The 25,619-nt window shown below is 42.7% G+C and overlaps 1 protein-coding gene across 2 annotated transcripts in view; it reads left to right on the forward strand.

Annotated features, from left to right (window-relative positions):
• The first annotated feature begins 751 nt into the window (after positions 1-751).
• Positions 752-25,619, forward strand: part of wnt7bb (wingless-type MMTV integration site family, member 7Bb) — a 31,806-nt gene continuing 6,938 nt past the window's right edge. The window contains exons 1-3 of one of the 2 annotated variants that reach the window (XM_086299270.1): positions 752-1,436; positions 8,350-8,576; positions 23,747-24,018. In XM_086299270.1, coding sequence (XP_086155396.1) covers positions 1,366-1,436; positions 8,350-8,576; positions 23,747-24,018 — 570 coding nt within the window. In that variant the 5' untranslated portion in view covers positions 752-1,365. Of the gene's footprint in view, positions 1,437-3,517; positions 4,042-8,349; positions 8,577-23,746; positions 24,019-25,619 lie in introns of those variants that run through there. The other variant, XM_086299271.1, reaches the window with a different exon arrangement.

A 25,619-nucleotide genomic window follows, 5' to 3' on the forward strand; every position in this document is an offset into this window, starting at 1 on the left:
ACATACCAGGGACAATAAAATTTAAAGAGTAAAGAGAAAAAGGGTTCCTTGAAATGTGACTAGCTAAAGTAAGTAAGTAAATAAATCACTCTGATCAAATATGATCAGTTGTGCCTGAAAGTGAACTAAGGTAAATTCTAAGACTGGAGTGGCCTCGTCAGATTATCAGTTTTATTACATTTTCTCCAGTAACCAAAAACAAGCAGGACATGTAAAGTGGCATATCTATCTATCTATCTATCTATCTATCTATCTATCTATCTATCTATCTATCTATCTATCTATCTATCTGTGTGTGTGTGTGTGTGTGTGTGTGTGTGTGTGTGTGTGTGTGTGTGTGTGTGTGTGTGTGTGTGTGTCCTTTTGCCACCAGAGGGAGTCCCAAAGGATTTAACTCCATAGTCTGAATATCTGCTCAAAATTCACATCACCCTGGCTCATAGGCAAGAAATGCGAATATTGAGGTTTTGTTTATGTTTTTTTGTTCATGCACTTCACTGTTAATCAAAATCACTGACAGAATCCTACTGAACCAGTTCATTATTATTAATTATTAGTCATGCAGTGGTATTTTTTTTTTCACTCAAACAGCTGGAAAGCCATTCCTCCTCTGCTTCATTTTATGGGGCTTACTGTTGTGGTGTAGCCCATCACTTGTGGGGCAATGCCTAATGTTGCAAGCGCCTAGCCGGGGCTACAGGCCTATAAAAGGCCATTTCACTTCGTTCCTTTTAGTTTTCCATACAACAACTGCACGTGTTGAGCTCAGCACTGAAGCCCGTCCCATCCTCTGCATATCCATGCTGCAGGAGGAGGAGGAGGCAAGGAGCCCTTTTGTTACCTGTATTAGACTACCTGGCGGTTGCAAGTTAGTAACGTGGTCTGTGTTTAAGATGTCTTCAAAATATAGAAGCAGCGATGTTCCAAAGCTTTAAACACCACGAAATCCGCGTTTTTTTCCTTTTCTTTTAGGACACTGCAGTATGCGCAACTATTCCCCCCTCCCTCGCTCTCTTTCTACCTGCAAGGCACAGCAAGTAGGAATTGTTAATTAGGTTTTACCGTCAAAGTAAGGACGAATAGGAGGCACTTCCTCCAAGAACTCATTCACCTTTCAAGTCCGAACCTCTCTCGAGTTTCATTTTGGAGTTCTTAGCCACCTTTCAGGTCGTCATCAGCATCTCACCTGTACTCGCGGACCATGGATTTCGCACGGTCGATTATTTCCAAGGAGCTTATGCTAGATGTCGCGGGAAACAGACGGTACACGTGCATCTGGAAGGGCTAAGAAACCTGCCAATGTGAACGGAAAGCGTGGCCACTTTATGTTATAGTGCATGGCCTCCGGACAAAGTGGCAACGATCATGCACGAAACCCTCCGAAGACGGAGTCTCTACGTGTTCCTGTGTTTTGGCATCATATACCTCAGACTTGGGTGAGTTTTTTGTCGTTGTTACTTATCGAGACACTGTAGCCCGCGAGCCTCGGTGTGAAATTCGTTGCGACAGTCAGGCACGCTTCAGAGGGGAAAAGCATTGTAGAGGAAAGATTCGACTGCCCTCTGACCTTAGAGTGAAGCATGAGGATGAAAAAGTAAAACCAGGTGTGTTTAAACATGTAAGAATCATTGCATCATCAAAGTGCACAGCTATAGCTTGGAGAGGGGTGTTATGCGTAAAAAAATTGCAGGTCTGTTCTTGTACCAACGGACAGTACGATCGATCGGCGTTTACCACAGAAGCTTATTTAATTCACCTCCTGGTACTCCTGCTTTGTTGCAGAGGATCATTTGAGCCGCTGTCTCTGCCTCGGATTCAGCTCGGCCCTGCATACCTTCATTAATAGCGGCAGACTGAGTTGTAGTTCCACATTCCATTGCCCAGACGGAGTTTTTACCTGTTTTGCAATACCTCACCTTGATACATAAACACAGAAGGACGTCCATGCCTTCCTTCTCTGCTGCCTCTCGGGCATGATCGTGTTAGGATCTCCAGGAAGATAAGCAGAAGTTCGGGGGGTTTTTTGCGCATTTTTAACATCATACTGTTAATAAAACATTAATTATTAGTGAAATGCTCAGTGAGTCGAAGAGTACATGTTCTAACCCATCTGAATCTAATACACTGAAACCAATATAAATTAGCTGCTATAGCCATAATAAGGCCCAGGGGTCCTGTGCAGCCCTGCCTACCGGGAACGTTGCGCTGCAGAGGAGACAGATCCAACCGAATCAGAGCAAAAGCAGGACCTACGTTATAAAAAGTAGACTTTATAACAGGTTCTGTTGTTTTTAAGCCACTCTGCATTTGCTTAGTGGGTTAATTCTAAGCAATTGCCCAAGAAATAAATAAAAGTTAATAATTAAAAATGAAAGCTGGTACCAGTCACACACGACCACACCACATAATAGTATAGAACATGTATTTATGACTCTTTTATTCTAATAGTAAGACTGTTTATGTTTGTCATATACATCAAGTTCAGGAGTGCTTCTAACTTTGTTGTATGCTTGTGCTTATAATGGCAGTTAAGTAGATCTGATCTTATCCTGTCTCACATTTTCAGCTGTAAAATGGAACGATTGGGCCCCTGCAGCTTGATGTTAATGCTCCGACTGCGCAAATCTCGGAGATTCGCGCGGTCGAAACGAATCAAATAGACAGAACCTCGTGAACTGACTTCAGATTTCACACGGGGTTCATGTCACATGACAGTAGCTCCTTTATGGGGTCTCTTGTCTTATTGTTTACTAATCCTGAGCAGTTAGCTCATTCCTTCCATCCTTTTACTCCGGCTAAGTCTTTCATGGTACCCTCTTTGTGTACAATAACTGGAGCCTGCAGGTGTTGAGTGAAAGTCACGATGTTGAGAAGATAAAAAAAGCTTCCACTCACCAAACCATGTCAGAAAAAAAATAAAAAAGAAAAAAAGAAAAGAAAAATTCAGTTTATGGCAACAATAGTGCAGTTTTTAAGCCTTTACTTCCATCAATCCTGCACCCTGAGCATAGAAAACCCTGCCTCAGAGCAGGGTCTCAAAATAGGATGACAGCCAACAGAGCGCAGCAGACAGGTAGGCAGAGCAGAAATATTATAGACGCCTATAGAAATGTTATAGTGTTGCCGCAGGATAGAATAAGGTCACTGAACCCCTGTTTGGCTTCTGGGAATTATGCTTTATGTTTCCATGGAAATGTCACAGCAGACAAAGACATTTCTTTACAGCAGCATGGAAAAATAGCTAGAATCATATCTGCCATTCACAGACAGACAGACAGACAGATAGATAGATAGAGTCACTTCGTTAACGTGATGCCAACTTGTTGATTCAAAATGACACATCCTGCCAAGACGTGCGCTGATTTCTTACACATGGAGCCTCGCTGATGGTGTGAGGCTGAAGCAGCCAGCCTCTGTGTTTGTTTATTTTTGGCTGGATGGTGGGGTTGGGGGTGGAGGTTGCGGGGCTGTGTGGCTGTGTCGGTAGGTGGGGAGGGGGTGATAATGATGAATGAAACCTTTAGCGCTGTCCAACGGGAATCAGATGAGTGTCACCCTATTGTCCCACTGTGGCAAAGTGGGCGGATAGCAGTGTCTCTCCCTGCCCAATGGCAGGCACGACTCTCATGAGAGCGGAGAGAGGCACTTTTCTGCCATGCAAAATCCCTAAAACCATCATCATTCCGGCTCGGGAACCCACAGTACTGTGTAACAGCCTCCGCTGCTGAGAGATGACAGAGCCAATCTCGGCGCACACACGGCCCTGGGAGCTTGGAGCTGCGTAGAGTCGCTGCGCAAACACAAGGCGACGCAGAGCGAGTTTTATTTTTTTATTTTTGTGCGGAAAAGGGGATTTAAAGCCCGGGATTAAAGAAGGTTTTTTTTTATCCCTCCTCCTCTCATCGTAGTCCGTCTCGTCTCACTCAAACCGAGCGTGGCCGTTTTGCTCAATGTCATCATGATCCTCTTCTCGTCGCGCAGTGTACTGCTGTCAGTCTACTACCCGCAGATTTTCCTGATCCTGACGAGTGGCAGCTACCTGTAAGTTCGAGCCAATTAACGAGTCCTTCACTCCACAGGGTGCGCGCTCTCATCCTCAGCAACACAAAGATGCACGGGTTAGGCTTTCCTCCTCTCACAACCCTCAGTCTTCTCAATAGGGGATATATTTTCTTCGCCCCAATATTCAAAAGCCGATAAAAGTGGATTATTTCGCTCATCCCTCATCCTCAGGTCAGAGTTATTTACACCGTGATATCAAACTGTATCGAACACGGACCGGGTCTAACAGAAGTGCAGCTCAGGCGGCATATTTGATTGTTCAACTGAACTAATGTTATCCAAACTAAAAAAAAAGAAGAAAAAAGATAATACTCATCAGTAGAAACACCCGGGTCCACGTGGGAAAGCAGTAATTTGGCGTAAAGCTCAACGCTCTAATGTGCCATCCCCTCAGCGAGCATGTCTGCGGAGTAAGTAGGGCTCGTTTGGGTCAGGCTGTTGGATTTAAAACATTTTACAAAATCGAGGAAAAATAATACTGTAGGAACTGCAACATTGGTCCATTTTGGCCACTGAGTGGCAGAGATGTTCAAGACAATTAGATGCGGAGATTCTGTTTTCTTCCCCTTGTGAGAAAAACTTCGCGCAACGTGGGTCATTTTTACGCATGGAAGCACCTTTAACCTGCCAGAGCGAGCGAAAGACTACCACGCATTACCTCACCTCTCCCCGATTTCAAATATTTTGATGTTACCGTTTGAGCCCACATCTTAAACTATCCCCTATGCAACACGTACGTGATTGGCACCGCAATGCGCTGAGCTCTGGATTAAAAGTATTTCGCAGAACGGCGGCTTTCTTAAAGTTTCCAAAATAATTACATGGTCCTTTGCTCCATCCTTTGCTGCCCGGAGACCCCAAACCTGATGCTGGAATAGATGTGTTTTTTTTTTCCTTGGGGGGGTTCAGACAAAAGTAGGCTACGCTGCTAAGTATATGGCTTGCACATCAAAGTTACATACCATTATTTGTTTGGATTATTTAACTATGTTTTCAGCGGTGTATTAACCGCAGGATAGGCCACGTGGAGAACATTTAAACATAGATTCAAAATAATACAATACCCCTTCATCAAAACTATACAGGAAATGTTTTGGCATGTAAAACTGTAAAAACAAGTTTTTTGTGGGCAGTAAATACACCCCGAGCCAAAGTATATATCCATATAGTCCTTTGGAGTCACTGCACACCTCGCCTGTGGAAACAGTCTGAAAACTGTGGGCGTGTAAGGGATTTTGTTTTAAGTAAAACCACTCTAAAATGCTAAAATTTATAAATGCTGCTAGATTTGCTGTTAATGTGTCTGTGTGTGTGTGGTGGGGGGAATAAGGAGAGTATTTATTCACTTGACTTGAGTAAGTTGTGCCTCGGGCATTTTTGCGAGGGCCTTCCTCTTGTAGAAAACACGCCTGGGAACGTAACAGCCTGTCAGTTAGGTTCAAAGTGTTCAATGTGATGAAGCAGGTGGCTGTAAGCAAACTGCATGCCATGACGCAGATGATAGTTCCTCTTAAGGCCACCACACTGCACTGTGATGGAATCTTTAAGCTCCTCACCACAGTTAAGATTTAAGCTCTTCCACAGTAATGACTTCACACTGACCTAAAGTAGTGTTTCATTTACATTTCCTGGTGACTGTTTTAGTCTTGAAGTTTTTGGGATCAATGTAACATGGAAATGATCATGTTTTATCAGCGCTAAGGTTAAATTATTAATGAAAAATCAGCTTTACCAGCTTAAAAATCAGAATAGAAAGAGCAATTAACGGTGGACTCTAAATGTTTTAGGTTTCTGTACGGTTTGTGGTAACATGATCAGACTTTCCACCTGCTGCTTTAAAATTAAAACCCACCTTTCCTCTCATCTCTCTGCAGCATCACTGCTAAACCACAATCCAGTGACGCTGCCATTAGTCGATTAAACAGCACACAGTTTGCATGAAAAGACACAACTTTTGCATCGACTCTCATCCTGTAAACCTGAGGAAGCTATACAGGCCGGGGCTTTGAAATGCATCAGCTTACTTTTAAGTTCATGTTGACAGTCTATCTTATTGGAGATCTGTGTGGCTGTGGGTGAGCTGTCCCCCAAGCTGCTGGCACACACAGAGCATACACTAAGCAAACAGATTCGCATTTGTGCACTTTGATGATGCGGGGATTTAAAAGCTTAGCCCTGGAATTCTCTGTTTGGTGTTGTCTGTTGGTCGGGTTTGCCCATGGTAGACTGTGATTGTGCAAATTAGCATGTGAAGGACATGAGAAAGAGCTAACAAAGGAGGCTGAAAAGAGGTTTCTTTGACAGAGCTAAAAATTATCACCTCGACGCTTGTGTTGGATTTTTATCGCAAACTGACCTTATTCATCTCTAATGTTCATTATGGAAGGAAGCAAATTTCTCTAGTTGCACATTAAACTTAATGAGCCCACCTTTCACTTTTGGACAAACTGGATGTCGTCGTTGCCATGAACTACCGTGTATGCAGCGGAGGGTCAAAGAGGGTCAGAGAAGTTCGAGCTACTTTACAGCTGAGAAAGCAAAGCAGGATTGAAAGAAGCAGCAGGCTGTAGTGTTCGCTGCGAATGCAGAAGGCACCTGATGAATGTCCTTTTTTCTTTCTAACAGGGGATTTTAAAAAAAAATTTATATGATTATTTTTTAGAAGTTAAATACCTGTTAGATAAGTTTGCATCTAGTGTAGTGATGCACACGTTTCGCAGACCAAATTTAATTCTTCTTCTTTTTTTTCTTCTTCTGTCTAATAAACATCGGGCTTCTATTCTATATGAAAACGTGTATCCTAACATGTTGACATTGATTGATTTATGGCGAGTTCAAGTGAAGCGTTTCTAAAATCAACAAGCATACCCATTTTGCGTGTCCCTTTTCAATGTTATACTCCACCAAGACAATGTGTGTAGCCCTGTGTTTGGTAACAGATACTCGCCCCACTGCAGTTAGGATTTATTCTAAAGTTTGTCTTTGAAATTGAGATTTATGTTGTTCTTCCATTGCGTAGGAACTTAAACAACAATCAGAAAAGAGAACACAGTTGTCCGAGAGGTTTTTAGCTATCCCGACTCAAATCCACGCTCTAAGTCAGGGCTTCTCAGAACGAGAGTGTGCTCCGAGCTCTAAAATCGACATCTCCTAGAGCTCTGTTTCTCCCAGTCTCTCCCTCTCTCTTCGTCTCCTTCATCCATTCTTCCATTTCACCCCTTATATATGTTGCCATTTCTTTTCGCTGACACACAGCTCGCCTGTGTTAGTTTGCCCCGTTTGTGGTCAATACTTCGGAGGTCGACGTCATACTTCAAAGGCGGTGTTTGCCTCCGCGCTCATTTATGGCTCCCTGTCCCTGACATGTTTGAAAAGTATGTATCTACATGGTTTCAAGGGCTATAAACAGAATCTTGGAGAAAGTCTGTGTTTTTCTTTTTCTTCTTCTTCTTCTTCTTTTTTTTTGTAATCTGTTTTGGTGTTCCCAGTGGCCATAAAGCCATCTTGAAAATATGCCGTTGTACCTATCAAATATGCTGTTGTGTGTTTGAGGTGAACCAATAAGGACATGTCCTGGGTCATACAAGACCGACCACTTTAGGATTGGAGAAAACCAGTGCTGAAAACCTTACATGTGTTCAATGCAAAGCCTCTCATGAAATTTATGGGCAATTTACACCCCAAGTATTCTTCAAACGCATACTGTAATTACACAAATCATACAAATCGTACTTTATATGAGATTTGGTTAAAAAAGCGATTTCTGCAACTGTGCCATCAGGCACCGAGGAGGTCTGCACAGTGGGTATACAAGTCTGGAAGCCATTCACACCAGTATGTTACCTAACAATTGACACAAAAATCCAAACAAATTACTTAAACTCACGTCTTCCAAACCACTGGGGAATGCTGTTGTGAACAGCCAAATAAGCATCTTCTTGTCTCTCTCTGGGCTGTTTTTAACATTTTTTATTTTTATTTTTTATATTTCTTATGTTGGATTAAGCTCTCAGGTTTTTCATTTACCTTTAATCCATTAAATAGTAATACTCTCGTGCAGTACAGCTTTCACTTTACTATGGAATGTGCATCAATCACGGGCTGAATTGAATCCTGTTCTGGAGAGTCTCGTGAAAGTGAGTAAATCTCACCGTCCTCTGGAGGCTCTAACTGAGTTTGTTTGTGTGTGTGTGTGTGTGTGTGTGCGACAACGCATGCATGCATCCATGCCTCTGCGTATGAATGCATGTCTGCGTGTGTGGCGGTGTGTTTTTCTTACTTCGGCAGGGCCCTGTCCTCAGTGGTGGCTCTGGGTGCCAACATCATCTGCAACAAGATCCCAGGGCTGGCACCTCGCCAGCGGGCCATCTGCCAGAGCCGCCCGGACGCCATAATTGTTGTGGGCGAAGGGGCCCAGATGGGCATCAATGAGTGTCAATACCAGTTCCGATATGGACGCTGGAACTGTTCGGCGCTGGGAGAAAGAACAGTCTTCGGTCAGGAGCTGCGAGTAGGTTAGTCTGCGTTCTTTCACAAATTGAAGCGGGATAGTGTGTTCCTGTATCCATATCTGTGTGCTCTGTATGGCTGTGCATGCGATAGACTTACACAGGCTTTGCTTATGGCGCTGCAAGGAACTTTTGCCACTGATCACGTCTTTAATGAGCAAATTGAATCAGTGTAAGACTTTTGGATTGGGGTTAGGTTTTTGTTTGCTAAAGTTAGGTTCAGTGTTACGGTCTGCTACCCTACAGGACTCTGGTGGAAAAAATCATAATAACCGTATTCTATGCAGAAGAGATTAAATAAAAGTCTTAGACATCCCACTAATTTACACCAGTTAGAAAGAAAAGCTAAAACAGCCAAAATCTTATAATCGGATTTTGATACACAAAGATACTTAACAATACAGCTTAAATGATATTTTACATTAGTGGCACACTTTCCCAAATAACTTTATAGACATAGTACTTCACTACAAAAATGCACTCACTCATAATAACTATGGATTTGGTATTACGTTGGTTTGAATATAACTTAAAGGTGAGCGATACACCGTCTTAATAAGACAGAGGAACAAACCATTTGAGGCACTGTTGTACACTACTATGGATTTGTGACTTTCCAGTCAACTTAACAATGAAAGTATGATACAAAACGGGAACTACAGCTTTGAGGCTTTGTGTAGCCTCAAAGTTGTGCGATGCTGAGCAGATGGTAGTAAATTTCTTTCTCTGCCTGCAATCGCAACTATTAATTTGGTAATGGCAATGTAGCTGACAACAATAATACCAGTAATTTTCTTATTAAACAAGAAGTTACATAATGCATCTTTATTGTCCCAGTTTTATGAAACAGTGCCACGAGAGCATCAAAAATGTGGTACCAGGCCCTGACCCTCTGAACCCCATGAAATATGGCTCGTAACAAGCCAAACCCAAGCTGCACACATCACACAGTCAGTTCAAACTCAAACCAGTAATGCGCAGTCTCTTTTGATTTTCTATTGTATAACCATTCATGTTGCTCAAGAGGATCTCGCATACCGCTGATTCCACCCCATCTTTTGCTGCTCCTCATTCTCAGCTGAAAAAATGCTGTTTCTCTAGTGTTCCCTGCAGCTGATTCGCTGATGTAGTTTGTGCAGTGTGGGGTGTTGGTTAGCAGCATGCCTGCCATAGCTGGCTGTGTCCAAAATTGTGGAAAAGCTACCGAAAAGAAGTGCGGCTCTGATGGGGAAAGCGTATGGATGGAAAACGAGACGGCGAATGAAGAGACAGCTAATCGTGTTATTGCAGAGAACTCATGTCAAACCGAAATAGATGGACACATCTGTTGTTAATTGGGCTAAATTGGTTGTGTCCATGCCTGGCTGGTTCACTTGAGTGTTCTCATATAGGCAGAAAAAGCCCCAAAAGAGGGCAAACGTTTACATTTTAAAATGCTTTTGCTTGAGGGACTTCTCAAACTTCTGCAAATCTCTTTTGCGCTGCTTTTGTTTTACAGGGACTTTTATATATTTCCTTTCATTTAGATGCTTTGTTGCTATTACGTTGCGGTTGGGCTGCACATTTAATCCAGTGGCTCTGTTCACAATCCCTCCTCTTAAGCAGCAGCTGAATTAGCTCCAGCTCCTTTTAGCAAAAGCATTTTTTTTCTTTGTTGTGAATGTGGCGCTTTCTTTGGTAATGAAGCTCATGTTGTTTTCCTCAACAACATCCCCTTTTCGCTTTCTTTTGTTCTTGTCTTTTATGGCCTTTTGAAGCACTCGGAGATTTATACATGGCATTCGGCAGTGGTTCTTTGGACGCATCTCATGTGTATTTCTGTGTGACGGCTATTAATGTTTTCATGCATTATGCTGCTCACCCAAAGTAAATTTTACTATTAAAACATATATTCAACCCAATAGGGGGTCTTCTCTGGTTTATTATATGTTATATTATATATTTAGCAATGGCGCCATTTGAATTTGGTGTTAACTTGTTTGGTTTCCATAGTAGATCTGCACAAATAAATGCTCCGTGCGCCCGCACTGAGCACATCACTGTTGGTCGTCCAGTTATAGTCAGAGACCGATGACTGCTGGGCCTGTCATGATTGTTCTATAATGATGGGACTTGGTGGCCTTCTCAATAAAGTATCCCTACAATGACGTCTTCCTCTAGACCAACATGGAACTTGATTTAAGTTAGGATTCCCAAGGCAGATTTGGGGTTTTTCAATGAATAAATAAAATAACCAGCCAACAGGGGCTTATTTTTCAACTTATTTTCCCTCATTTATGTTAGAAAATAAACCCCATAAAAATCCCCCACCTACCCACCCCATCTTCTATTGTCATATTTGAACCACACACAAAGTTAATGAGCAGTAAAACAGGCCGAACTGTGCAGATTTATGCGAACAGAGTGGCGCATCAAAAGAACACATGACAGTAGAGCTTCAGCTTGCTCGATTGCGTCACATTTGTAAACTGCAAGAGGACATATTATAAGGCACCCTGCGTGTCAGTACAGTGACACCAAATCCTCTCAGTCTGCATCTCTGCAAATGATGCAATGTCATGGTTTGTCTGGCTGGGCTCAAACGCAGGACTCAGGAATGAAAGTTCAGTGAGTATATTTACAGTGTTGGTGATAGTGCTATATACAAAGTCTTTGAAGTGCTTAGTTCAAAAGTCCAATATGTACAAAATCCAATGGATGGAAGGTTGCATGAATCCAAGTCCCCGATCTCCTCACTCTGCCAAGTAACAAACACTCTTTTGGAACTCCGCTGGGCCGTCCTAGGCACAGGAAAAGACGCATTAGAAAGCTTCAGCAAATAAGTTGAAACAGAGAGGCAACATGAACACTACTGCAGTTAGACAACACCAAGGCAAAGACTGAAGGTCAGGTCCCAGCTTAAATAGCAAACAGCTGATTGCCAGATGATCCACTGGTGCTGATTGAGTCAGGTGTGTCCAGGAGAGGGCGGGGATCCCAGGAGGATCCCGCCCCTGTAAGGCAAGTAAACACACCCTCACACAGAGCAGCAAGGACACAACAGAGAGAGAGAGAGAGAGAGAGAGACGGTGGAGGCACACAGGAGGACTGGAGGACCATGACATGCGAACCCGGATAGTAATCGTTCCAAATCGATTCTTGTTCAGAGAAAACGCTGCACATTTCGAGGAGCTGATGCCTCAAAGAAAAGTCTGTGCAGGCTGCTAGTTTATCCCTTTGAAACTTTAGAAGGCGAAACTAGCTCAAAAGACTTAATAAGAAATTGTTTAACAGTTATTTCTTACTATCATTGATCCAAGTGTGAAAAAAAGAGTAAGTATATTCCATTGAATTGAACATTTCACATTGTACCTCCATTAAAAAAAAACATGGAAAATTTAGATGTAATCAGATTACTTAAAGTCAGCATTTGGACTGGGAAATGGTTGCAATCTGTGTGGAAAACATCTGGTCATCTCTCTATTGTAGCATCTAAACCACAACTTGTTGCTGCAAACTTATTGGCCAGTAGTTAGTCATGCGATGCTGACTGACCGCAACTGTGTAGCTTGAAGTCTGGCAATATGCTGTTTTTACTTCTGATCATGACCTTGTGAATCACCCAAATCTCTCCCTCCGGGTCTGTGTTTGCACCATAAAAGGTAGCATATGTTGCACCTTCGTTCATAGAAACATGCTGGCTATGTGAGGTGAGCCTATAACCCGTGTGCCAAACATTATCACAATAGAATTAGAGTCATACACAAAGAGTTTGAGAATTTGAATGGTGTTGTACATTAATGTTTGTGTGTCAGTGTTGAGCGGTAATGTATTTTAACCCCAGTTCGGTATCCCTGTCAGTAAAAATTTCTTGCTGTGTGTACATAAGGAGTAGGATAGCTCCTCTCTATTCATAGGTTTAACTCTCTGGACTGATTTAAGATGGTCTAGCAGGGAGATACAGCCTCGCCGAGTCTCCATTTCAAGTTGTGTTAAAAGTGCGGACTTCATACTATAACCTATTTGATGTTTAATGCATAGAAGTCCTGCACCACAAAAATAGATAGAACCCAACAAAATAACCATGCTTTTTGTTTTCTATGTTGTGGACACAGCTAACATAGAAGCCTTTTAGATACTTAAAGATGTGACGATGATACTGAGTAAGCTGTGAATCACATTTAGTGTTATATGTAAGATCATTTCAGTAGATATTTGGGATTCATGTATTTGCATTAGTTTGATATTGCATAGCACCGTTTGCTAGCAATGGTTGGCACTGCTCTTCCAAAGCGCGGGTTAGGGTTAGGGTATATGATGACTTAGACCTCAGAGTATTAATATAATAATATTTATGTTTTTAAACCTAAATCTAGCGACTGCTAGACAGAGGTGTGTGATTACTACGTTTTGAATAAATGAGATCAAGCTCGCTGCTGGATTCGATCTAAGTGCTCTGTTTTAGTTTAGTAGCGTCCCACTAGGTCATCGTAGGAAACCACCGACACCGCAGCTACTCTCCTGTCTCTCTCACACACACACATGCACACACAGGGGAGAAGCGGGTGACTGTATTTTTTCTCAACACCTGAATTTCAAGCTGCCAGCAGCCTGCATGCAACCTTCGCGATTGTGATCTTTTCCAGTGACTATTGCCCTTGATTGAAGATGTAACCATGTTTTCTAACCGCGTCCGTATGTATTATGGAATTCTTTAGCATGGCATATGAAATCATGGAATACACCCCTCGGAGAAAATGTTCCGATCCCTGCTTCAAATCTGCAAATTCCAACATCATCATAATCAAATGTAGAGGGAAAAGCTGTTCGCGTTCTGCTCCTGTTTAGGTTCCTTGTTCAAATCCCCCCAAATTATGAACGCCAAACCTCCCACCCACCCCCGTGCTCAGTGATGCAGTCTTAGTTCTGGACTGAAGGGAGGAGATGTCGGCAGTTTTTCAAGAAGTAAAGATCAACCGACCGCAAGTCTTATGCATTCTCTCTCTGTACTGCCTTCTCTTGGAGGCAGTCTTTCTCTTCTGGAGCTGGTCCAAGATATTACATTCGCTTTCCAAGGGAGCACACATTAATAACTGGGCTATTGTGGATTTTTAGGACTTGAGATATCGTCATTTAGCAGAGATGGTTCAAAAATGGTCTATTTGATATTTACTTCACTTTTATTTCAAGTTTTCAAGGTTGGCTGCTGCCGGCATCTCTTTTGTTGCTGACACGAGACTCTACAGTAGATGCACTGAAACAAAAAACAAAAAAATGAACCCACATATCTCCTGCAGCTCTGCCGCTCAGCATTTCCACTGTTTTGCAAAAAGTGTGAGCTTGCTTATTACGCACCAACTGACAAATTGGAGTACAACGCCGTAAACTCAGCGCGGAGATTTGAAACCAGCAATTTGAGTGTGTCTCTGTTTCCTCTGCAAAAGCAGATTTAGCATTCTTCCCCGTGCCCCGCTAACAGCGTTGGCATGAGCCAGTGCCATCAGCCCTCAGAAATGTGGAATGAATTATCCCGTGCTAACAGAAATGGGTGTTATTGAGTGACTTGTTGCAGTCTATTAAGAACCAATAATAAAATTAGAAACACATCCATCAGCAGCTTAGGAGGAAAAAGAGGGGGTTTCAGGATAAGAATGGCAAATGTGGTCTGCCCTCCGCTCCGATCTGGCCTGCTTTCTGAATGAATCATTCTATTTTAAACACTCCTGTCAAGACTCGATCCCGTAGCCGTGATTTGTTGATTTCAATTTACTGTGCATATTTAAGTGCCGTGCTACAGATTTCACATAAAAGTTAAATCTCGTTGTTCTGTGCCACATAAATCAGCCTTAGCATGCATATTCTGCGTGAACTGGCTTTATTTTTCTATTGCATTTATGCTGCTCATCAGCCGTGATCAATGCAGCTTTTGGTTATTGATCTCCCTATCAAAGCATATTTGAACTTCTCCCCTTGTTTTTAATGACATGTTTTGACTTGGTAAAGCCTCATCCTGTGTGCAATCAGACATTCCTTTGGCTAACTACCTGTAATAGAGATGCCCTTCACTTAAACAAAAAAAGAAATGCCTATGAATACCTTACAGCTCTGTTCAAATTGCAATGCACTTGAAGTCAGTGATTAGAGCCTGAAAATGGACACCTTTCAACAGCTACACTCAGCATCAAAGGCCAACACTGGCCCCCTTGTCATAAAATGGCCTGCTCTGGTTACTCTTTGTTTGACTTTCCAACCAGTTTGTCACCATCCTGATCCACGCTTTTTCACATGAAAGAGGTTTCTTGTATTGTGCTGCTAGTGAATTATTGCAAAAGTTCAATCATTCTGCCTTTGGCTCATTGCACAAGAATGGATGGAGCACTTGAGCAGGTGAGCCGAGGAAACACGACAGTTTTTTATTGTTACGACAATTTAAATTTAAGCATACCTAGGTATAACTGTGCACAACTGCTACAGTGAACAGTGAAACAATCAGACCTTTTTAAGAAAAGATGTAAGCAAGTCTTTTTTCTTTCATGACCCCCCCCCCCCCCCCCCCCCCCCTTTGCTTTTTCACTGTGCTCCTTTTATTATTTTTTTTCCCATTTTGTCTCCCTGTCTCTCTCTATTTTTTTTTTGTCAGGTGCAGAGAAGTTGCCCCAAGCTGTGGGTTACAGGAAAAACAAAAAAGAGAGAAAGAGAAAAAAAGAAATGGGAGTAGTGTAGAGGTGTCAGGGAATTAAAGGTGTGTTCATGCCATCCTCCTTCTTTCTCTTTCACCTATTTCCTCTCACAGGATCAACATTGTGGTGAAGGTAGTGGTCAGTCCACCTGCTAGAACCTACAGGGCTGCAGGGACCAAACTAGCATCCAGTCACTAGAAAGGATGTTTAAGTCAGCAGGCTTATTGAAAACCATTTGTGTGGAAAGAACTCCCCGGACAGGCACATACTTGATCGGGAGCTGGAGATGGCAGGGCTACCTCTCGGAGGAGGGGAAAGGTCACTGCAGACACCAAGAGCCAGACATAACTGAGGGTTGGATAAGTAAGTGCAAAGAGGATGTGGTTGACAAAAGTTTGGGAATTTTGGCTTAGTGTTATATACACCATTCCCGTTTTTATAGAAAACCTGAATTCACAGAGAATGGAGTGTGCCAGAAGCAACAGATGAACCATTTTTGGTGTCTTTTCCCACTCCGAATACAATAATCAGAGAAAAACAAACTGTGTGGGACCATCTTTTCCACATTGTTGCTCATATATATATATATATATATATATATATATAGATGTTAAAAATGACTTTGGTGTGATTTGAGAATCCCTGCGGTGTCCTTAAATTTCCTGAACACTCATAATTAATAATTATTATGCCAACATTTTATTTGCTGTTGTCAAGACTTGAAGTAGCCATTAATTTGCTTTCCCCCCCACACGTCTACAATTCATCCGACACACCGCACTACAAGCTCCTGGGCCGAGGACAACAGAATACTTGCAGATTATAAATTCTTTGGTGGAGCTCCTTCCTTTTCTCGGAATCAGCTGATGGTCGTTTTGTGGTGAAATCATATCTCCGCAGAATGGAGGCACAGCATCAGTCTAACCTAAGGGTAATAATGAATGGACGAAAAAATCTGTTTAAAATGACCACGCGGTTCGGTTATTGCTTTGTTTTGCTCATTCTGACAAAGCGAGAGCTAATACAAGCTGAAATATTCACTCTGGCCAGATGAAGATTTCCAGAAAAGTCCCCTTTAAATCACATGGCGATTGTGTCTCGAGAGCAGACATTCAAGGACAGTATAAACAAAGCAAGGCAAAGGGAATCAGTCAGCATTGTAATTTCAGCCATCCACACTGTCAACCCCACAATTATTCAAAATTCAAAGAAGAAATAACATGGCATAACTGTGTAAACTTACATCTCATGTTTTCAAGGCTGTGATTGGCTGGGAGTGAAGCTTGGCAGAAAAAAAACACACAAGCTTACTCAGCTGGCAAGAAGGTGTCATGCCCAGGACTAGCTTAACAAAGGCAGTCAAAAAAGCCATTCTTCAAACTGTTTTTTCCTGCTCCTTTTTTTTTTTATCACCACAAGTGGATACTTTGACACTGGTGAACTCTCCCAAAATGCCATCAATCATCTCACTGCCACTGAGGATTTTTCCCCTTTGTGGGGATTACTTTTTGTTGGTTCTACGCCCTTCAGGCATACTGCAGCTCGACTACTTAATCATTCACCCAAATCTCGCTATCCCACAGAGATAAAGAAAAATAAATATTGTTATCATTAAAGGACGGAATATTAAAGCCGATAAAAGATCTGATGCACCACCAGTGCTGATCTGCCAGCAAAACAGCAGATCCACTCCCAGGCAGCCAAGCAGTTGGCACCGAGCGGATAACAGCGTGGAAATGACGCGTGCATTGTGTTATGGTGGAACGGTGGTGGATAAAAGGCCTATTTTTCAGCCCGTCATCATGTGGGTTGCGCTAATCCTCTCTGCCTTCCTCCATGTGAGCCCAGAGAAGCTGGAGCGGTCCGACGTGCGCGCGTGCGCATCCCGCGCGTAGGATCTTTCACTAACTTTATCAGATAGCAGGAGAGTCCGTTGCTTTGTTGTTCTGCAGCGTGTGGGCTGTGGTCATCATCGGCAGTAAAAGGTCATGTCTTACGCTTTTTCTTCCCAGCGTCTTGCCTCACATCCTCTGCCCACAGCATGTGTCTGTATCTAGGGTGTGGCTTGTCGTCCTACGCAACCAAACAGCACTATCATTGCCGGGTCCGCTTTTCTGCTTGTTCATTCATCAGCTCTGTCTCTGTCTCAGAGTGTGTGGGTGTGTCCGTTTGCTGGGGTCCCTCACCTTTTCCTCACCCCATTTCTCTCTCCCCCGCCCACCCACAGTCTGTCTGAGCTGTTCAGAGACCCGACCCTTGTGGCCCCCTGCACACGGGGCTCCCCGTAGCCTCGCGTTATCGGTGGGATCTGCGTCTGTCTGTGTCTGCCAGTGCAGCTAGACGCAGGAGGAAGCAGGATGCAAGAGGATCAACTGTAATCTCACTCTGTGCTTTGTTCCACACTATCCCAGGCCCATCACTGTATTCTCTACTTGCTGGCCCACCACTGGACATTTACATGTGCCAACAATCACATCGCTACTGGCCCACTTAGGTGAGAGTTCAGAGAGAGAGAAACAGCGAGAGGGAGAGAGTCTTAGTGGGTTTTTAAGGCAGAGACACCGGTTTGGAGGGAGAAGATGCTAAGAGACGTGGGGCTTTATTTTGACTGTGTGATGATGAGTATCACCAAATATGAAAATGTCAAGTCTGGAGGTTTCTTTTGTAATGAGAAGGAGAAACATGTCATCAGTGGCATATTTGACTCGTTGATTATAGTGGTGAGGATAATGATATCTTCGTTGATGCGCTGTGGGATCCGCACACATCTCGGTAAATATGTTTCCGCTGAAGATGAAACAAATTCAAGTAAAGATTGAAATTGAGGAAAATCCTCGACATTGTCCTCCCGTGAACTTGATGAATGCTTCGTAGAGCGCGCAGCGGCCTACGTTTGTAGATGTGTGCAGGTGAGGTCCTGATTTGGGCTCATTATTAGGATGAAAGGGTGGGAAGAAGGATTTGTGCTTGTTTTAGCAAGCCTCAGCATTCAGTCAAAAAGCTTTATCTTCACCTCAGGCAGATCAGAGGAGAGAAAGGATGCTTTTGAAACGGTTTTGTGCCAGCCCAATTTTCTGTGCCTGGGAGGCAGCTTACCTAAATTCTCAGAATTTAATAGTGCACCGGCAAAGTTAAACACCCTCATAATTGTTTTTAGCTTTTCTTCTCAAAGCCCTCCTCATTATATGAATCAAACTGGAGGACCTACAGTGAGCGGCCGTGCCAAAGCGTGTCACTTCCTCGGCTCTCTGATGTGAGTTCTCTGAGAATGTGGAGCCTAGTTCTGGTAAAACAATATTATTTTATTGTACAGGAACACGGCTGTGCTAATTCCTCAAGCTGCAAACCTCACGGACCACAACTTTGTCTATAATTTGCTGGGAGCATATGTTCATAGCAACGGTACATAAAGCGGAACGGAAAACAGTAGTAGAGAGCGCAGTAGTCAGTTCAGCGAGTGGTACACAAAGCAAGGGGTTTTCCTCCAACTTTCTTCCCCTTCCATGGGGCCCTGGAGACAGGATTCCAGCACCAGTATGGCTTTGGTTAGAGCTTATTCTCAGTATTTTTTGGTGTCATAACTTTATTATATGTGCACAGTGACGTAAAATAACTTTGTTATGTAGTATCCATGAACTTGCATGTGCTCACAATGTTTTAAAAGCGGTATCATGTTTCCATTTGATTCACCGGAGCTGCAGAGTGTGTTGCACGATGCTTTGTTTTTGCTTTTGAAAATGATGACCTGGAGCTTTTATTTCTGGGTTTTAGTGTTTTGATTCAATTTCTATAGTTTTGCTGCAAGACGGGGGAAAAGTAAGAGAAAAAAACCAAATGATCTAAATGTTACTTGAGAAACAGCACTCTGCAACTTCCATATCTGCTTTAAAAAAGGTTTGGCATCGTGTTTTTTATCATTATTATTATCATTATTGTTATTATTATTTTGTATCTTGTGAAAATCCCACAATATGTGTAAAGACTCTTGGCCACCAGCAGGTGACACTTTTCCCTTTGTTCACTGTGGGCCATTTGTGTGTGACAAGATGTTCTTACAGGTAATGTGTGAATGTGATGTGAAACTTGAACTTCGAGTGTGTCGCTGTGTTGTGGAGATTTTATTTTTTATGCAATCTACTCTCCACCCCCCACCCCCAATCCCACCCCACTCCCTTGTGTCCCCTGTGGGAGTGAGTGCATGTCTGGGATGAGGGGTCTTTAAAAGGCTTTCCCCTTCACTGCTCCAGCAACAGCAGGCTTGGCCTGTGTGGAGAGGCAATTCAGCCACTCTGCTGGAAACCTGCCGGTTTCTGTGTGTACTTCTGTGTATGTATGTGTGTGTGTTTTGCTGTTGTTTGGCACCCCCTCCCCACCCCTTCCCTACCAGGAATCCAGCCTAAACTACTTCTCTCCAGTCCTTTTAGTCTACTGAATGTCTTTACCCATCCTCTGGTTCACCTCACCTTTACCGTAACCGAATCATACCTTTGCTGTGATGTTCTGTAAAGCTTGATGTCTGCATGTTTCGCTACATCTTTCTTAGGCTGTACACCGTCCGTATGTATCACATTGTGCAATCGGAATTCTCAGAATCCCAGACGTGTTTTATGGGGAAGCGTGCTGACAAGGACAGAAGGAATTTGTTTCTGGCTGGCAGGATTAGTAAAGGAAATTAGCTCAGCATCTCCACTAGCTGCTTTGTAAAACATCAGGTCAGTCATAATAATAACAGATGAATGCGATAACCTTTAGCAAGTCAAGGTTGTCAGGCCATTTCTGCCCTCACTTGACCTTTTTTTTTGTATATTTTAACCATTTGTCCCATGATGGGGGAGACACACAACATGACTGACCTTGGCCTGGTTTTTGGAGAGAAAAGGGCGCTCTACAGCCAATTCTGTATCCAAGTCCCTTCAGTATATCTTTTCCCTTTCCTCTCCTGTCAACAACATATCTTTACTATGGCCTGTGAACAGAGAAGAAAGCAAGGCCCGTTGAGGTCAGCGGCAATGTTACTACATCAGCTTGTCTATAGTACACAAGTGCTGCCTGTATAGTATCCCCGGTTGTAAATCTTCTATGCTGTGTCATGTGAATTCTGGCTAGCGGTGTGCCTGCCTCCGTCTCTAAACACAGATTGCAGTTTTAGCGGCAAGCCACTACATCCAGAGACTTCTTTTTATGTCCTAGTTTCGGCAGATGGTCAAAAGACACGGCGGGCCATCGCAGCGGGAGCCGCTGTCCAAAGTGGTGTGGTCAGGTAATGTGAAGGCCAAAGCATACTGAGTCAGTATTTCTGGTTTTAGCCCCCAACGCAGGGCCGTAACAAAAGAAAACAAAACAAATGTCTGCATATGAGCTCCCTTACCTGTTCTCAGTGAAACAAGCCTGATCTTCTTGCCTGCTTTCTTGGCTGCTACAGCAGACACTTGCCACTAAACTCCATTAGACATCTGGTTTAATATTCCCCCATTCTTCTCTCCTGGATGTTTCCAAGTTCATTGAGGTTTTTCTGGTCACTCCAATTTTCCACTGGCAGCTAGCAAGGCTATCCCAGGGTGGTTCCTCCTGGAGTGCTGTCAGGACTCTGGGGCCAGCCTCTTTTGGGGCTTTTTGCTGCTGTTATGGGTGCATTTTCTCCTTCAAAATTTCATCAGATGCACATCTGTTCGGGGGCCTCTTTCTTTCTCCAGAACACAGGCGTTTTAAAAAAAAGATGTTGCACACGCAGGATGCACATGCTACACCTTTGCATTGCTATATTAATGTAACTGAGCTAGGCAGTTCAACAGCAGAATATAATCTTTGGTGTCTAGACTCTGACTCATCGCCCACTCTAAATATGATACAGAAATTGGGAGTGATGAGTAAACATCCACACAGAGCCTACAGGTTGGGTTGGTGAAGGGGGTTGACATATCAGGGTAGTGCACTGACATGTCGGAGGGAGAAATGGGAAATTCTGCAAGTAGACCACCAAACTGAGAGGAGGGGTGTTTGGGATATGACATGTGGAAACTGAAGCATGTTAGCGTGCAAAACACAGTGTGGCTGGAGTTGCCTGTCTGAACTGGCTTCACTCCACTTATTTTGTTCGTAACCTTTCCATCTTTGATTTATGAGTCAGTCACTTTCAGGGAAACAGAATGAAAGCATTCTCTATTCTGATTGTCATCATTACCCCACTAATAGCATAACTCATTGAGTACCACCCTTTCTCTGGAAACTGCCTTTATCCTGTTTTAAACATTACAGTGATGCTCTGTTTGTGCATCTATGTGTAAACGAGCTTTTAACAGTGTATGCGCGCAAGGGTGGAGGGAAGTGGAAGTGTGTCGTATTATTTTATTATGTGGCCGGTCAGGGAGCGTTTGCATGTGTGTGTGTGTGCATGTGAACAGAGCTACATTGCAGCTGTGTGACTGCATTTGTGTATGAGGTGGGGGCAGCAGAATGTCACCACAAGCTGGTGGGGCACAGCTCTGCTGCTAACCAAAGAAGCAAGTGGTTGTGAGTCAGTGCCCACCAGGCAAACCTGTGGCTATGGTATTAAGTCTACAGCACCAGTGCCAGGGTAGGAAATTAACAGTGGCTTTGGGTGAAAACATCTCTGAGAGTTCAAAAATGCCCCCGAGACCAGAATAGGAGGTGTAAAAAGTCCCTCTAAAAAAAGAAGAGGAAATGAAATGGAAAACAGCTGCAAATGGCTGCATATTAGCAGTATATTTAGGAGTACATAAAGCACATTGCTTTTGAAATGAAAAAAAAGTTGAATAAAAATTTGTACACATAAGCTTTAGCGGATAACACAAGCTATCGAGTGTTTGCTTGGCATCCATAAAGTCGTTTTTGTCTTGTTTCCTTATAATTTTCACTTCATTTGCTGTATTTTTGTATTTAAAGGCTAATCAGTGTTTAGAACATATAGTCAAATACACTGAAACTGTCTACAATGTATAAAAAATAATACATAAAAAAATAGAATTCTCTCCAAAGCCTACAAGGATGCTACCAGAATTTACTCATAAATAAATAGGTTTCTACAGATGTGTTTTGACATCCAGCAGAAATACAGTAAAGAGGGGATTCTTGAGTTCATGTGGTTGCCTGCAAGAAGCATAAGAAAAACAGTGGTTGCAGCGACATGCTTGCAAAAGTATAGGATAAGTTTGACTATCATATCCGTTAGCTTGGAGGCGGTATATTGAACACTTGTGACAAGTTCTGTATGTACAACTTTATATTCGGCCACTCATTTGAAAATTTACATCAAGCTTTTATGTTCACTAGCCTGCTGAAACCGGATGATTCTTTTTGATAGGTCATGTACTGTGACGTTTGCAAACTACCGAACACGATGAACCTCTGAGAACCGCTGAAAAAAGAAAATGATAAACTGACATGGAGCTTTTGGCCCTCTGAAGTGCAGAACAACAGAACACATTTTACCTAGAGTGATTCCAATAATTGCGACTGAGTACATTACACAACACACATCAAAGACTTACAAAACATTCTTCTCCACAGGCTGAAAGGCCCCTTAAAACACTCTTTGGCTAGCCTTGTTTCTGAGGATTGCCTCCTTCTAGATTACTGCCACTTGGAGGGAGACCAGGGTTGTAATAACCCGCAGTCCTTCCTATACCCAGAGACGATGTCTTTTAAGTCAGATCCCTTTGTAGCCATTAGGGGAATAGTACAGTTATTTCAGATATGCAGGAAGTGAGTGGAATTGTATGGTATGGTTATTGTCACCGTCCTTTTAGCTAAAGTGTACCCAGGTCCTTTACATGTTGTTTATTGTATATATATATAATTTTTTTCTCTTATTGACACAACAAGAAGTCTATACCTCGGGCATTGGCATTCTCAATTTTTTTCCCAAGACATTGAATCTATTTTTTGGTTTTTAAGTGATGACAGTGCACATAGTATTTTATCTAGTGACATAAGCCGAAGTAGAACTTTTTAAAGCCAATAACAACTAATCTAAACCTTCAGTTTGAGTGCTTTCATGGCCAGTAAGCATGCACTGTCTTTAAAGCCTGAAGTCAGACTATGAAACATAGGTAGAATTAATCTTGTTAGGTTTAGCAGCTGCTCTTATCTTCTGAGGTCCTGGTATTACCTGATCTAGGCACCACAGGGCTTCCTTTCTTGTCAGTGATCAGTATCAGAGTCAGCGAGACCTGCAGACCCCAACTGTCTGCAGTGTGGGCAGCAGTACAAGGTGCTCCTGTGGAGGAATTCAGCACTTTGGACAGCACCTACCCCAGCTCTCCCCACACTGGAATTCCAACACTGCACTCTTGCAGGCTAGGTCCAAGGAATTTGTGGTGGGAAGTATGACCACATTTCTACCAAGGTACAGAAGGCAAGCTGTTCATGAGAGGAAAGCAAAATGGTGGCTTATCGAATGATGGGAAAGATTCTGAATATCTGTGGTGTTGTCAAAAATCAAATTCTCTGCGCTGTAAAATGCTGTGAGTGGAGCATTTATCTGTTTTTCTTTTTCAGGCAGCCGGGAAGCAGCTTTTACCTATGCCATCACAGCGGCTGGGGTGGCCCATGCTATCACCGCAGCATGCAGCCAAGGCAACCTCAGTCAGTGTGGATGTGACAGGGAGAAGCAGGGTTATTATAATCAGGAGGAAGGCTGGAAATGGGGAGGATGCTCGGCAGACATCAAGTACGGCATAGAGTTCTCTCGCCGCTTCGTGGATGCCCGCGAGATTAGAAAGACCCCACGTCGTCTGATGAACTTGCACAACAATGAGGCAGGCAGAAAGGTAAAGAAAGATGTCATATACTTTTCTTTTAGCCTCGAAGTCACAAAACCCCCAGAAAATGCTTAAACAAATCTTACTTAAATTAATTACTTAAATATTATGTAAACTGTGCACAATAAATGTCTATCCTCAAGAGAGCATACTTACTGTGAAGTGAATTTTTGCATTATCTTGATGACCTAACTTTTGTTTTTACCTCCAAACAAAGAAGGTTACTCATTGGATTAAGCTTGCGTTTGGTGATCACGCTGATAAATGATACCGCAACGAATAAATGGACGTCTGGAGCAACTAAATAGAGCTAGCAGCACTATGGAAGTAGTTACAAAGAACAATTGTTATTTATTCTTTAAGTCACTTGATAGCAGTTGATAGCATGGCATATCTGCCAGCCAAAGATACAAACAACTGGATGAATGGATTTAATGGCAAACATGTGTTTATCCATAGATGCAGAGATGTGTCCCAGACAAGCGGAGCTCTCCCAGATAAAGAGCTCAAAGTCGCAGACTTGTGACAAAAAGCTGCGATCAATCAACAGATCAGCAGTTTATTTCTTAGAGAACAGATAGCAGAAAGTCATGAAGAACTTTAACGACCAGGAAAAAAAAGACAGAGAGAGTGTGGGAGGTGAAAAAAAGAAAAAAGACAATACTTAGTTGAAAAATGGATCTAATTAATAACTTCAGCTGTATAATGTTCACTGGGAAAATGGAGCCTTCCCAAGTGGTTGCCAGATGGAGGACTGCCATTTATCCTTTCCAGTTCCTTTCATGGAATTATGAAGTGTAAAGTCAGGAACAGGATATTATTGCAGTTGTCTGCACAATACCAAAACATGTCACTGCCATTTGACTGCATCTATTCAGGGTGTGAAAGCAGGCCGACAATGCTAGTGTTAACACAGCAGACTGATATGGTCTACGCTGCATGCCATGGTACTGGCAGCTCTCTCGATTAGAGCTGGCACTATTGCCGCTTTGCTCTTTGTAGCTCAAAAAAATTAAATGCTATGAGGAAGTGTCAGATTCTTTTTTTGTGTGCATACTGAAGGAAAGCTAAAAGTTTAAGAACTTATAAGGACACAGAGATTTGGGCCTTCTCTGATTGTACCTCACTTTGTTTGATGATGCATGCACAGTTACTCCAAGAGTGTCAACTGCATCACATAGGTATTAAATATTTAAAAAAAAAAACAACATCCAAAAGTTAAAGACAGATAGGAGTCTTATTGGAAAACCAACACTGATCCGATCAGTCCATCTGCAATTTGCCAGATGAAGGCACACACATATGCATCGCTATATATGTAAACTGGATTTTATGTAGTTACATCTGGATTTTGTTCAGATGTGAAGCCTTTAAAATGACGAGTGTAAGAGGGCTTTGTTGATTGTTACTATTACTCTTATTAATGGAAAAACAAACCAAAAGAAGTCTACATGCAGATGTGTGTTTGACAAGCCATCTCAGGGCATCTCAGTGCATCTGTATGCGGTGATGTGTATCTGGTCATATTGGACTAATCAGTAACAGATCAGAGGCTTTGATGGACACACTTTAAGTAAATGTTTCCATACATATGTCAGACTCCTTATGCC

The sequence above is a fragment of the Aulonocara sp. 'chitande type north' Nkhata Bay genome, linkage group LG7 (assembly GCF_057382095.1).
Source record: "Aulonocara sp. 'chitande type north' Nkhata Bay isolate Kocher_YH1m ecotype deep benthic linkage group LG7, A_spYH_male_GT1.1, whole genome shotgun sequence".
In the NCBI taxonomy this organism is placed as follows: domain Eukaryota; kingdom Metazoa; phylum Chordata; class Actinopteri; order Cichliformes; family Cichlidae; genus Aulonocara; species Aulonocara sp. 'chitande type north' Nkhata Bay.